The sequence below is a fragment of the Pseudomyrmex gracilis genome, unplaced genomic scaffold, assembly GCF_002006095.1.
Source record: "Pseudomyrmex gracilis isolate BER0280 unplaced genomic scaffold, ASM200609v1 scaffold_1, whole genome shotgun sequence".
In the NCBI taxonomy this organism is placed as follows: domain Eukaryota; kingdom Metazoa; phylum Arthropoda; class Insecta; order Hymenoptera; family Formicidae; genus Pseudomyrmex; species Pseudomyrmex gracilis.
The window spans coordinates 1,581,075-1,595,238 of NW_018020585.1; the positions used below are offsets into that span (position 1 = coordinate 1,581,075).

A 14,164-nucleotide genomic window follows, 5' to 3' on the forward strand; every position below is an offset into this window, starting at 1 on the left:
TAACAAAAAAAAAAAAAAAACGCGAAAAACATTAATCACACGATAAGTTACATATTAAAGTCTTATCTCGATACAAGATTAAAGCGACAAGATTTATACAAAAAAATATTGTACATTTTGTTTGACTCGATGGAAATCGAGTCATGATTGTTTACGCAAGCCGTTTGTAACGTTTGCATTTGCATATTCGCATCCTGCCGTGATTTATTCGCCGTGTGTCAATATCAATAATTCATGTATACACGCTGTGTCAGTATCGCGCGCATGTTTTTCAATCAATTTTTACTTTGAATTTTTTTTTTTAGCGTTTTTCACTAGAAATTTTCATTATAAATAAATTGAACGTAAATTCTTTAGATAATTGGGAGGAAGTACTTACTTATCTCGCGTGTACAAGGTAAATACGATTTTTTAAATAAAAATCAGACAAAGATTGCGACAAATCAGCTGGTTTACGTAAGTCACTAATTACGCACTGTTCTCGCATCGGCTGTTATATTGTTTCCGCAGTTCCACACGTGCGTGATCACAGAAAACGTCGTGTCCTTCCCACGATCGGAACTCGACGTTGCTTGCGACGATCCTCGATGCCCGCCCGACAGCGTGGTGACACTCTACTTCGCCACCGACGCGAAACGTCAGGACGGTCCGGTGCCGGCTCCGACTCCTGCTGTGCCGCATGCATCAGCGCATCACGATCCCATTCTGCACTGGGACAGCTACACGAATCTCGAAATTAGCGACGACGGTGAGTAGACAATTTTCACATATTCACATATTTTTTGTCTCTTTATTTATTATCATAAACAGAATAACTTTCCATTTTTATAAAAAAAAAAAACAAAAAAAAAAACAAAAACAGATTGTCGAGAAGTCACGAGAAAATAAAATATAAAAAGAGATAACATGCTAGAAACAAAATTTACAAAATACAAAGAAAGTTTAAACAATGTAAGCAGATTACTGCTTTAAGTTACTCAGCGGAATGTTTTAAATTATGACAACGTTTCTATTCTTACTTCAAATTAATTCTCACGAATAGATTCACGTACATATACGATTTACAGATATTACACGCGATTTATATTTTATGCCTCGTGTTTTAAACATTGCTTGTTAAACATTTCTTGTTTTAAACATCGCTTTTACCGAATTATTTGTATTAATATGACATGTAACAACGATGGATGTGTGTGTGTGAATTCGCTACTCGCGCATATAACATCAATTTTCACGTATTAATATCGCATACCGACCTTAGAGAATTATTACGCGTATTAAAAACTTAATTCAGTCATGCTGCGTTACGTTACGTCAACGGAATACAAATGTTCAGCAATATTTAGACAATACGATATATATGTGCGCTTCCATAAACGCCGTTTGAACGTAAAATAACGCAAAGTGACGTTTATGCTACAGTCAATTACTATATATTTTACTCTCAAAGCGCGTTTGAATAAAAAGATTAACAAAATAAATCTATATTTAGATGAACATATATATTGCCACACTACTCATTTGTGTGTGATATTTCTTGTTTACGACGTGAAATTTTACAAGCACGTCTCTCTCTCTCTCTCTCTTTGATAAAGTTAACGATAAGAGTTGTTCATCGCTTAGCATATCGATACCGTGAAATCTGCGACCGTGTCTGAGAGCTCATCGTCGCCGACTAATTCGTACTAATTTTCGTCGTAATGGCACCCAATTAACCTCGATCTGACAGCGAGAGAGAGCTAGTCAGAAATACTACTTGGCCACGACGACGTTTCGCAGCGATGGGAGGAAGGAGAGCTGGCTAGACGTGGCGGTTGGTGGTATAGTGCATTTAGAACGGCTGACTAACGCTGCCGGAAATACGTTTGGCCAAGAGGAGGGAAAATGGCGGTTTATCGCGACGAGGGCGATTTCCACGGTTGGAAATAGATCAAAGGTCGGTCCGACGGATGGGCAAGGTCCATCACATTAAACGCCAAGCACTACCCGTTTCTCTATCCTGTCGTTGTCTATTTACAGTTTTATTTTTCTTCGCCACGACATGATTTATTGATGAAACATGAATCAATTATCTTGACAAATGTTCGTGTGAAGAGAATTTGTTTCAGCATTTCTCTCTTTACATTGAGAATATTGTGATATTATATACAACAACGCAGTTGTTTATGAGATTAAGAGTAAAAAATATTTAGATATTGAAGTTTGCGATTTTTATAAGACATGTTTTATGAGAGAATTTATTGAAATTAAAAAAAAATTACTGAGCATTGTGATATTTACATATATTGAATTAAAAGTATAATTGTTCTGATTTTCTTAAATCTATTTATTTAACAATTAAATAAGTAACGCTAATAAAAGAGTACCGTTAGAATTATGCAAATATTGGTATCGCGAAAAGAGAAAGTACACATTCGTTAAATCGTTATCCCCGCTTAGTGAAGGACAATAAAGGTCTAACGCAGCGATTTGTTCTGTTCGATGTACCGCTCTAATCGAGATTGCGTCACCGCCATGATTCCCTCCAAAAGCGTGCGTTGGCAACGCCGAACGACCAACGCAACCGGAGTCAATTCGTTTCGTTAGCGATCAGTCGGTGGGTTCCAATAAAGCTGTGACCCAAATTGCGCGTAATGCTAGATCGACGCTGTTTGGAACGAAGAGAGTGACGCCGGACGAGACCGCCGGAAAGAAAGATAGAGGGTGATCCGTGAACGGTGCGACCCTGCGACCGAAGGAAGAGACCGGGAATAGATCGGTGGGTGGGTTGGGCCAATTGGACGCCGGTAGTTTAACCGCAATACCGTCGGCGACCCATCTACCAAATGCCCACCCCTGTTCACCGGGGCTCTGAAGGGTGTGACCAAACTGGAATCAATTCTACCTCTCGATAACCGAGCTAGCTCCGCTAGTGAAAGAGATCGTGTACCCTGTCGTTGTCAGGGTGCGATCGATTATCGAGATGCTTTCGCATAATTCAACATCTTGGACTTCTCTCGCATTATCTATCGTTTATTATTTCTACCGGAGAAATGTTTACGATTAATTATGAAAAAGGACCGTTTATCAAATATATATAAAATCTATACGACAAACTTGATAATTTAAAGTTCTTATATGCAAATATCATTTTAAAAAAAATCTCATTTTACTTGTGCCATAAAATTCTCGTTGTCGGATCAAAGTAAATGATTAGTTTCGGATCAATGAACAATTACGCAAACTACATTTACAATGGAAGTTTAATCATACGCTGTGCTTCTAAATTATCTCTCGAGAGATAATATACGATTTCCCAAGCCGTCCTCCTTAATTGTCCCCGCGTTGAGTTCAGACGTTCTAAATCACGCTTAAATCACTCCAGTCCCACTCATGCTGTCAAGTATCGAAACGGTTTGTCGCCGACGGGCGCGCCCGCATCAATTGGTGCTCGAGTCTTCGATTTGCGCCGTTACTTTGTCTAACAATTTAATGCGAGCCGAGATTTTCCTCCCGGCTGGCAACCAAAGACTCTCAAGTCGTATTTCCACGTCGCGAGACAACGTTTACCGGCACGAAGAGCATCGTTTTACGCCGCCGGCAAATCGATGAGTGTAACGAACTCTCGTCGTGACGGAGACGACTGTCGGAAGCGTCGCGGATGCCCACGCTGCGTTCACACGACGGAAAATAAATTTTCTAAACGTGTGCTCGCGCGGAGACTATCCGCTTTAACGACCTGCTGAATTATGGGAGCCCAGCGCGAAAAACTTTTCAAACTGCTTCTTTGATCGGTGACGCGCGAAGTGAGGCGGAAGTGTAATGAATCTCTTCATGTTTCCGCGTAATTTTATACGAAACGGCTCTCTGTGTTTAATCCCCCGAGATGGTCTATTTAAGAAATTGCACCGTGTAAGGGAAAAGAAATTAGGAGAGGATAGGAGGATAAAAACTTAGTAAAATTAAAATTTAACTCGAAAAAGAAAAATTGTGTGATGTGTTGAGAAAAAGTTTATGTTCGCTTCAAGTGAATTTAACTTTGCCATTTTTCCGAAAGTTTGAATATACCGAAAGGAGAAGAAGAGATTTACGAAGTATGTGTACATTTGAATACGATAACCGAGCTTAAACAATATATATGTAGGAAAGAAAGAAAGAAATAAATACATTTTAGTTATACGTCATATCACGTAGTTTAGGAAATGTAACAAAAGTCGTGGAAGCTGCGTCGCGTGAAAAAGGACGGAAAGTCGTACAATATAATTTTCATGGTGGTGGGGAGCATGCGAGTTTATTCTTGGAGTTGAGACGCCATGGATGGGGATGGAGCTTAACAGATTTCGCGCGCGCTTCCACACTCGCAACCTTACTCAGGTTTAGTCTCGATTCTCTCGTGACAGCGCGTGTGGTTCTCCATTTACCGAGTCCGATACACCTGTCATTCGTATCGATGATCTCTGATTGCGCGATTGATTGCGATCGCAACTGTTTTAAAGCAATCGTATAGAATTGTGAACATCAAAGTGGCGAACATTTCGAGTGAGTTTTGAGTTTATATTACGTATTTTTATATTATATATATATATATATGTATATGTATGTATGTATATATATAATATCAAAATCTCGACAAATATCGGTAAAAGTAAGTTTTTTAAACAAGGTTTGTTTTATTCGACTTTGCGACTTAGAAAATATAAGTTAAAATCATTGTTTATAAATACAATACGTTATCACAAATAAATTTCTCAAAACACACCTTTCAACGATCTTTACCATCGCTATATCGCGACTTCGTGCAACAAACGTGCATCCGTCGCGTCTAGCGTTTCGTGATGCTCGCAATTGGAGATTGACCTTAATCTCACCGTCTCTACCGTTAAGGTGACACTCCGCGTAGGATAGAAACTTTTGATCCAAAATCGGCAAACCGGCTTGACCGGGCTACTCTCGCTCCGAGAATCGCCTTCGGAGACTACACCGCGAGAAAGTTCCTGGAAAGTGTGGACCGGGTTTGATCTTTCAGAAAACACCCCATAGTTGGTACTTGGCGGACACAAGTAGCGCGATCTCCGTTTGCCAACGGAATTTCTCCACCAACGTTTTAACGGAAATAGAGAAAAATCAACGATGACCCTTCACTGTTTTCCTACTTTCTTCCCAACGTAGCTTTTCTTGATTACACTGAACTTTTTATCTCATCATTAGTTCTCATAATATTTTCTTTTTGCAAAATTATAAAATGAGTCGATTCTCTTTTCCCGTTCGTCCGGTCGGGTCTTTTGTTTGGGTGCTGCCAAAGAAATTGTGTGGTTAAAACAAGAGGAGAAATTCCCTCGACAGGAATGAGCGAGAGGCGGAGGAGTGCGGACAGAGAGAACAGAGACAAGAGCCCATTGTCTTGTCGTTCGGTTATACGTCTTCCCACTGTTACGTCACTATTGTTTACTCCGACCTCCGTGTGTGTGTGTGTGTGTGTGTGGTTCCCTTCGTACAGAGGCATCTCCCGGCAGTTTTATTTCGCCACTTCGATGCCTATTGTGCCGTGTTTTTGCCCTTTACGGCCGGACATATAGTAAACCAAGAGAAATCGTTTTCTGCTCAGATGTCAATATCGGGATTTCCGGCATCGCTGGTGTCGCGCGAAACGGAACCAACCATTACTCTAAATTTGGAGTACATGTAAGAGTGTATATATATCACGATACACAATCTCTCTTTGGGACAAACAAAGCGATAAATATAAGTTTACAATGGCAGAATCATGATCTTTCATCATTTCTTGCTCGTTTTAACGAAGCAATTACAATTGACGCGCGTTTGAAGATTTGAAAAAAACAATTACCAATATCTTTCTGCTGGATGTAATATGTATGCACACATCGTGATATCGAATTAAGTGAATATTTTTAGCAACTCGCGCGCGATGCAAGCGCCCGTCATCTCTTCTTCTTGTGTTTTTACGCGTCGCGTCGACGTGCGACGCGTCGCGTCATCTCACGCACAAATCGCACGCGCGTCCTTGTCCCAGATTTGGTTGCCTAGGAATACATCGCCGCTTGCCACAATAGTCGACCAACTTTTCGTTCTATCCTCGTTACGCGTCGACAGTAGAAATAGTCGCGTTACACTCGGACAGGCACAAGGTGGTGAATGCGGCGGTGGTTGCGGCTACCCGTCGTGGTTCACCCGCCGTGGTTCACTCGCCGTACAGAGAGAACTCGCCGTAGATCTTTCTCTTATCGTAAATTACCAGCTCGAAAAACACATGTAAAAATAAAATCTACCGTAAAATCTCTAGTTTCTAAGCTTCAATTTATTGCTTTCTCTTCGAAGCGATATGTACTGCAAACGTGCAGTTCAATTTGTTTATAATATTAACTTTCCCAGGTCTCACCGACCCATAATCAGTCCAACCATCAGACATTTTTGGAAGTAAGTCCACGAAGGATTAAATGCGAAATGAACAATCAACAATCAACTTTCATCATTTCGATCTCCTCTATTTTATCTCTCACGTGTATACATTTGACGACGACATATTATTTTTTTGAAGTCGATAAATCTCTCGCTATTTCAACGTGTCAACGCTGACACAGGCCGGTATCTCAGAAACAAACATAGTTTATATCAAGCAATCTGAACGATCGCGCACTTAATTACTGGTTATCAAGGCTTTCGTCCGTTACGGGACGACAATGCAATGCTGCGTATGTTTGTGCGCATAACGTGAGTCGCGGTAGCTAGACAAAGCGGAGTGACGTGTAATAATGGTTGCCTACCAGGTGAACCAATTTATATTCCTAAACACATCCCACGCGCGCTTACGCGAACGTGCGCGCGCGGTCTGTGTTACACGCGTTATGATCCCGGCGCCTAATAGGTTATTATTAGACCACTACTGGATAGCGCGCGAGGTCGAGCCCTATTCTCGTTTAACGCGTACATATCCACCGATGCAAATGTCGTATCCGCGCGCGGTCCCGTTTATCATCGCGCGCAATCAGCGGCAGTGTCATGTTTGACGTGCGCCCCCGAGATGTGAGATATCCAACGTGAAGCGTACGGGATTGGGGTGGAATCGCGCTCCACACACACGAATCTTGTTTGATGAACACGTTCCCGGCGTGTCTGTTGTACGCAGTATACTGACGTTTCTTTGAGATGAGCGCTGATCAGCAGCTTCCGTTTCTTCGAAAAATAAGCTTGCGATCTTCTCGATCTCGCGACGTGAAAAGTTTTCTCGATCTTCAGAGAAATGCGATAAAACCAGAAATGTTTAATAGACGTCACATTTGTCAAATGTAAACAACAATATTTGAAAAATTCAAATACGCACATGTATTTTGTACATCAAGATTTCGTGCGATAAATCACTTATGTTATTTTCGAAATTGCGCGGTCATCGATGAGATCGCGCAGCGAAACGGAAATAAGTTTACCTCGAATTTCCGACGTGAACGTCCGACCGCGACGTAATCGTAATATTACAAGCGATATCGATCACTTCGATTCAACGTATAACATAAATCCGCGGGATTCCTAATTGCTTCCTGACGACGCGCCCGCCGCTGTAATTTCCCTTCACCGTTGGCGCGCGCTAAGCGTGCATTAGCATTCGTTACGAGCACCTGGTGGAAACACACACGCGGCGATCGTGAATGCTGCGCGGTGCGTGTGCATACGCGCGTCTGAAAGAAGAAGCGCATTACGCGCGCGTGCCAGACGGCAGTAGGAAGAGTAACTTGCGCAACATTCTTACCTCCGCGTATATTACGACGCGCATTGCCGGACGATAAATCTGTTAATTGCCAGCTGTTCATTTCGCGACGTCAACATCCCGGTACGATAGCCAATTGCAAAATCGTGAGAGAAATTTTTTTCGTCACGGGAAAATTATAATAAAAAAATGAAAAAAGATAAGGAAAGAGAAGTCGATTGTGGTGTTAACGTGTGCGTGTCTGTAAGATACAATCAGAACTCGCTACTTCGTTTCTGAAAGTTTTATCGCAACGAGAGAAAAAGAGAGAAAGAGAACAGTTTTATCACGCGTGACGTGCACGTGGTATATCTTTAATGATCTCCTCCGGAGTGAGCCGAGTCGTTTAAGCGATCGCGGGTCGTATATCGCGTTGCCTATCTTTTCCGAGCGCGGTCTTTAATTTCGGTATCGATCGCCGCCGCCGTTGGTATAAATCGCGAGCGGTCGTCAATTTGGTCCCCGTTTTCCACTCGTCCACGGCCGAATAACGGCGGCGTGCGTGCGCGCACGGGATCGACGTGTGCGATCGGCCGCGCCGAGAAAGACGCGCGACGTAGCCGCAGCAGCCGGCCGGCTTGCCGGAGAAGTTGCCGTAGAAGGACCGGACGACTGGAGGTCGTTCGAGCGAAATAGAGGGGCCCTCCTTCGCGTGCACGCAATCGACGCACGCTCGACTGTACCATCGACATGGTACACGCACATACGTGCGCACGATACTCCCCACGTAACACGAAGAGACACGTGCGTCATATAGTACGTTATTTAATGCGTAATGGAACGCGTGCGTGAGTGAATACATGAATCGAATGAATCCTAGTCCATTCGAGTATACATTTGTGTGTGTGTGTGTAGAATGAAAGTTATGAATGACAGAAATATGTGGTTCAATAGTAGGTATATGTGTTTAGATTTTACACAATGATCTATTTTATTGAATAGGTTTTTCTTTTATTTTACATAAACTGTTTACTTGCAACAATTGACGCAGTGTAACAGAGCTGCCGTATAAAGTGTGAGAAAGTACGTGGCCTACTTGCACAAAGGTGCTTCAGAAAGAAACGTATTTTCGTGCCAAACGTATGTACGATCTCACGCGTACATATGGACGGCACACATTCTAAATACAGGCATGTGCGCTTTTGTATCCGACTTTCAAAGAAAGGCGGCGAAAGATCTGTACCTGTGTGTGCGGGCGCGCGCGCGCGCGATCCGCGTACAAAAAAAAGTCAAGTTGCCCGCGTTTTGGGGCCCGCAAACTCGCGCGCATATCTGCACGCACGTGATCGCTGCGGTGCGTGCGTTTATATGGAGCCGCGCGAGAAAAGGCAGGGTCCGAAACTCCATATCGCCGACTTCTTGCGTAGGACGCAGGCCTGGCAGTCGATGATGATGACGACGACGAGGACAGAACGAGTGGTGGTGGTGGTTAATGCGAATGACGGTAGTGGTGGTGGTAGTGATCACTATCGTACGTACATTTGCAACGCACAGTGCCGTTTCTGTGCTCCCGGTGAACGGAACCACGCGCGTTTGTCTTCTCGTTGCGTCTCGAGAGAGCAAAAATCGCTGAAGAAGTATCGGTGGCTTCTCCGACCGCGGCGGCTGGCGCGCATTAGAAGAGCCTCGTTTCGTGTGCTGTTAGCCGTTTTTGACTTGTTCACCACCTGATGCCGCTGAAACTGGATACGCATCGGTGATTCGGTATGATAATGATCGATAGATTCTCTCTGGTTACGCGCGAAGATTACGATCATAATACGATCATGTTGCAAAGTTACATAATATCTGAGATAGTATATCAAACGCGCGATGTCTGTTAGACATCTAGACATCATGTTTAAAACAATTGTAAGAGATCGTGCGCTTTTTAAAAATTATTGTCGAGCCAAAAAAAAAATTAATGTTTGATTTATTTAATTTTGCAAATGTGCAAAATGCGTTTTACTTTATAATCAGATCTCGCATAAGTTCGTGCGAATCCTCGCATTCTCTCTCTCTCTCTCTTTGTTGAGTTCCCTCACGGCTACCACGCCCCCGTCTCTCGCATTTTTGTCATCAGTTGCGGGGAGCGTGCATCCCCAACCGGATCTCATTTCCCATCGGCGTCTCATGAATCTCTATAAGGCCGTCAAACGAGTAATTCGTTCGTACCTCTCTCTTTCTCCCTCTTTTTCTTTCGCATCGAGTGCCTCTTACTCAGCTTCTCCCGCCGTCTCGCCCTTCGTTCGTCCACCTGGAGATAATGACAACCCGTTATGCCGATGAATAGAAACCCTTTCTTTGGAAGGATGTTAAATTTTACTACCTCGCGCGTATGAGCAATCCGTCCCTCCCGTCTTGACGTTTAACCAATGAAGGGCGAGAAGGGATGAAGTAATTTATGCGATGGAAACGATTTTCGAGATGCGACTGATATTTGTGTGCATTGAAAAATGCACGTGGGCGGCTCTGCTTTGTTATGCAGATCAGTCGCTCGGTTAATTACGACGGTTTGTTTAATCGCTTTACAAAGACGCGAGCTGTAATTAAAGGTTTAAAATAATCGAAGTAAATATCGACCGCCGCACCTCTAAAATTATGTTCTTCAATGCCACGACGAGAGAATCTTGGAGAAATTTTCTGTATATTTTTATACAAAGAATAGAGCTTATAACTTCCGAGTTGGAAATAACACTCTGCGCGTTACCGGAATCACCGTTAATCTTTTGCTATCGAGACTTCCCATCTTCCGTTGCTAATAACGTTACGTTTTACGGATCTTCTTCTAGAATTTCTCTCGCACTTTTATTAGCCGCGCAAACTCCAGAGCGTAAGTCGCCAGGAAAGTCTCAATTTACATCCGCGACTAAGCACGGCGGCGGAAACTTAACTGGACGTTGTAAAGCTGTCGAGTGCGCGAAATAACGTTCTTAAATTTCCCGCGACGCACTACATCTGCGCGGGATTTCTGTTCCGAAATTTCGCGATTAAATCACGTACTAGCTGGAGAAACAGTAAATAGATTAACAGCCGCGATTCACTGTAAATTTGTGCGCGACGGATGGGAGAAGGGAAGAGAGAAAGCGAGCACGCGAACCGGCTAAAGCGATGACGTTCCCGCGCGAGAATCTAATTACCATATCCGGATCCGCGCGCGGTATCGTTGCGCGAATGCGCGCTGTTCGCACGCGCGCGATTCACTCTAGCGACGTTGAAAGAGTGAAAAATTGAAGTAGTAGTAGTTGTAGCGGTCCCCGTCGTCGTGTTTGTCCCGATCTGCGACTGCAGATTGTCACGCAAACTGCACGCAACTGCGCTCCACTGTTAGACGCGTGAACTGACGCTGTTTCGCAAAGTGTTCTAATCTAGATTATCTAATTGGTTAAATGTTACGCACACACACAATACGCGCGGGACGAATATTTACACAAAACAAATTTTTCTCACTAATTTGTAAAATTCTTCACAACGTTATTGTCTCTCTCTCTCTCTCTCTCTCTCTTCTCTCTTGTAAAAATATCATTCACTGATGATTATTTGCGTTTTCCGATAAAGTATAAGGTGACAAAGATAAATTTGCAACGCGTCGTTTATCGTCGAAGATAAACGACATTTCTTATTTCTTTCCGCGATGTTCCTTTGAGATATTTCACGGGAACGCCCTGTCATAGAGATAAAGTTTATCAGTTCGTGGCACTCTTTACGACGTCGCATTACGATGCCGATATTGCTGCATCGTTTTCAGTCTCAGATCGCGCAACTATTATTTGCAATAAACATTAAATTGATTGATATCGCGGTCTCGGGCTCGTATTTGCGTAGCTCGCAATCGTTTGCTCCGACGTTTATATTAGGAACTTTGTGAAATTTATTGTCGTTCGTTTGAAAGATTGTTTGTTCCAGAACAAAACTCGTTAAACTTGTAAATCGGAGTAGAAAAAAAATGTCAAACAATATTTTATGGTACGTTTAATAATAGCCTCGGATCCGACTCGAGAGAGTGTTTTCTTTCTCCGCTACTTCGAAACAAAAATTTTACGCAAACTCTTCTTTGGCGAATTTTCTTTCAGCATCGCGATATTAATTTTTTTGTTATTGCAATGGAACACAGTTGACATTGTCTAAAGCAAACAACTGAAATGCATAATTTTTGCCTTTGACCTTTTGTCAAAAATTTATTTTCTCGCGAAGTCAAGTGATGAAATTCAAATTTAATCATTGATATGTATGCATGTATACGTATATGTATGTGTGTACATTTCGTGGACACTTTGATCACCCGTTACATAGCCGCGGAGTAAATGAATGACGGCGATAAATCGTGCGAGACCGATTTCGTCCTTGCCGCGTCGCGCGTTTCTCGCATCGACGCGGCGCGAAGCGCAAAAAGCGCGACGTTGAGAGAAATTGCAATAAGGGCCGAACGAAAAGCTTAGTCGACGGTATCATTTGGCGCAATAAATCCCCGGTCGATATTCGTGCAGCCGACGGCGACGGCGCTATCCGGCCGTGCGATCAGCGCGTTGCGCAGTTGCAGCTGCGGCTTAAACGCGCGCTTTCCGAGCCGCGCCACGTTACGCCGCGCATGAATTTATACACGCGCTCTCGGGGCGTGATTAACGGGAGAACCACACTCGTATTTTCGAGATACGACGCCACCTGCAGTTTCGAACCGACTGGTTACCCCGCCACGCGAGAAAGCCTCGAGCTTAATTAATTAATCGTTAAGAAACAGTTAATTGTCTCATTTATAGCGCGTAACTACGAGCTATTACGAGCGCGTCGACGATGCGGCTTACGCGTCGTGCGTAATATCGCTATATTAGCAGTTTTGTCGCGTGACTATTTTTAGCGCACGCCCGTCTCAGAAGCAATATAATCATGTTTTATGCTGGCCATTGCGTGTCTGGATCGTGAGATGCCGTCGATAATTTAATCGGGTCGACCGTTAATGGCCGCCCGTCTCACTTTTATCCGACCGATGCGTCAATCTTGTACGCACACACAGATACGTCTCGAGTAAATGTTCCGGAGCACGCAATTCGGCGATGCAAAATGTTGCGTTTTTCCTCCGGGCCGTAACTTTGACGCGGCGCCGATGAGAACTTGCTTCATTAAATCAATCCGAAAATCATCAGTCCGTGCCTTCTGGCCAAATCCGTTCTTCGAAAAAATCCGAGGTGGTCTCGATGTGGGTGGCACCTATATTATCGATTATGCACACACATAATGCGATTTAAAAAAAAAAAACCTTGAAACTTATTTGACAAAAATATGTCGTCGAGAAGTGCCGTCGTGCCAACAATTATAATACTCGCAAAGATGTGACGCTCTTAAAGTATCATAAATCGTTTCTCTCGTACATGAAATCGTTTGCGATTAAAGCGAACATACAACAGGTTATCGATTATATGCTAGTGCATTTCACACTTCCATCGCGCTTTTATCAATACCGTTAAATTCTCATATACAGTGTCATCAACGATCCTATTCTCCATATTCGAGTTCTATCGTCGTTCTGAAAGAGGCCATATTGCGACAGTAAATAATTTTCGATCAAGATACACATCGACGGAATATTCGTTTCTCTGAAACGTATGTAGACAAGTCAATTTCGCCGATGCATTCAGTACACAATTAATTAATATCATTAAATCCATTTTATATGCTGTATTTTATATGTGAAATTGTATAAAAATCTAATTATTTTCTGCTATTACATAATTATATTATTGTAATAGCCAGTTCTTTCTATTGAAGATTGTTACTGCAAATGAACAAAATGCTCGTCAGAGAAAAACGTTCTCTGAAACTCGTTTTGAAAAAAGCGTTTCGAAGCACGTAAAAGATATGAATCTCGTGTGCAAACTCTTGCTCGAGTTGCTGTTACTTCCAAATGCGGCCCTGCCGCGCGGGCGTTAAATGCGTTGCATTTGCCCCGAGGTGGTGAGATTCGTCGTCATTGACGGAACTCGCGGGCCGGGTTTAAGTGTAATAAGCGAGAGTCGCTCGAATAAAAATGATTTATACCGGGCGCGATGTGTCGACGAGATAACGGCAACGTGGATTGAATTCAGATGAGACTCCCCGTGCGGAGCCTTAAGAGATTATACCCGGTGTCCTTCGGGGAAATCTCCTGCTTGACGATCTTAAATTAGTACGATCGCTGATCTCGATCGCGCCATTATCGCGGTAAAACTTGTTCGTAAAAATGGTAATAATGCTTCGTGATTAGTTACAGCTGTTTTTTTTTCTTGTATATATCCGACAGGATTTTTGCCATCCTCTCAGGAGAAAGTACCCATGTAGGAATTGCCGACAGACTTCCAGTAATACTACTAGGCCAACAATGGCTCAACCTTTATAGCCGATACTCGATATTGACAATTGGTCCAGTATTGTCCCATTTTTGTATTTTATAACAGCCCAATATTGGCCCGTTTG

The 14,164-nt window shown here is 43.0% G+C and overlaps 1 protein-coding gene across 11 annotated transcripts in view; it reads left to right on the forward strand.

Annotated features, from left to right (window-relative positions):
* LOC109851967 (tensin-1) overlaps nucleotides 1-14,164 on the forward strand; it is a 162,613-nt gene that overhangs the window by 127,375 nt on the left and 21,074 nt on the right. For all 11 annotated transcript variants that reach the window (XM_020422621.1, XM_020422648.1, XM_020422714.1 and 8 more), the window contains one exon: nucleotides 511-748. In XM_020422621.1, coding sequence (XP_020278210.1) covers nucleotides 511-748 — 238 coding nt within the window. The remainder of the gene's footprint in view (nucleotides 1-510; nucleotides 749-14,164) is intronic.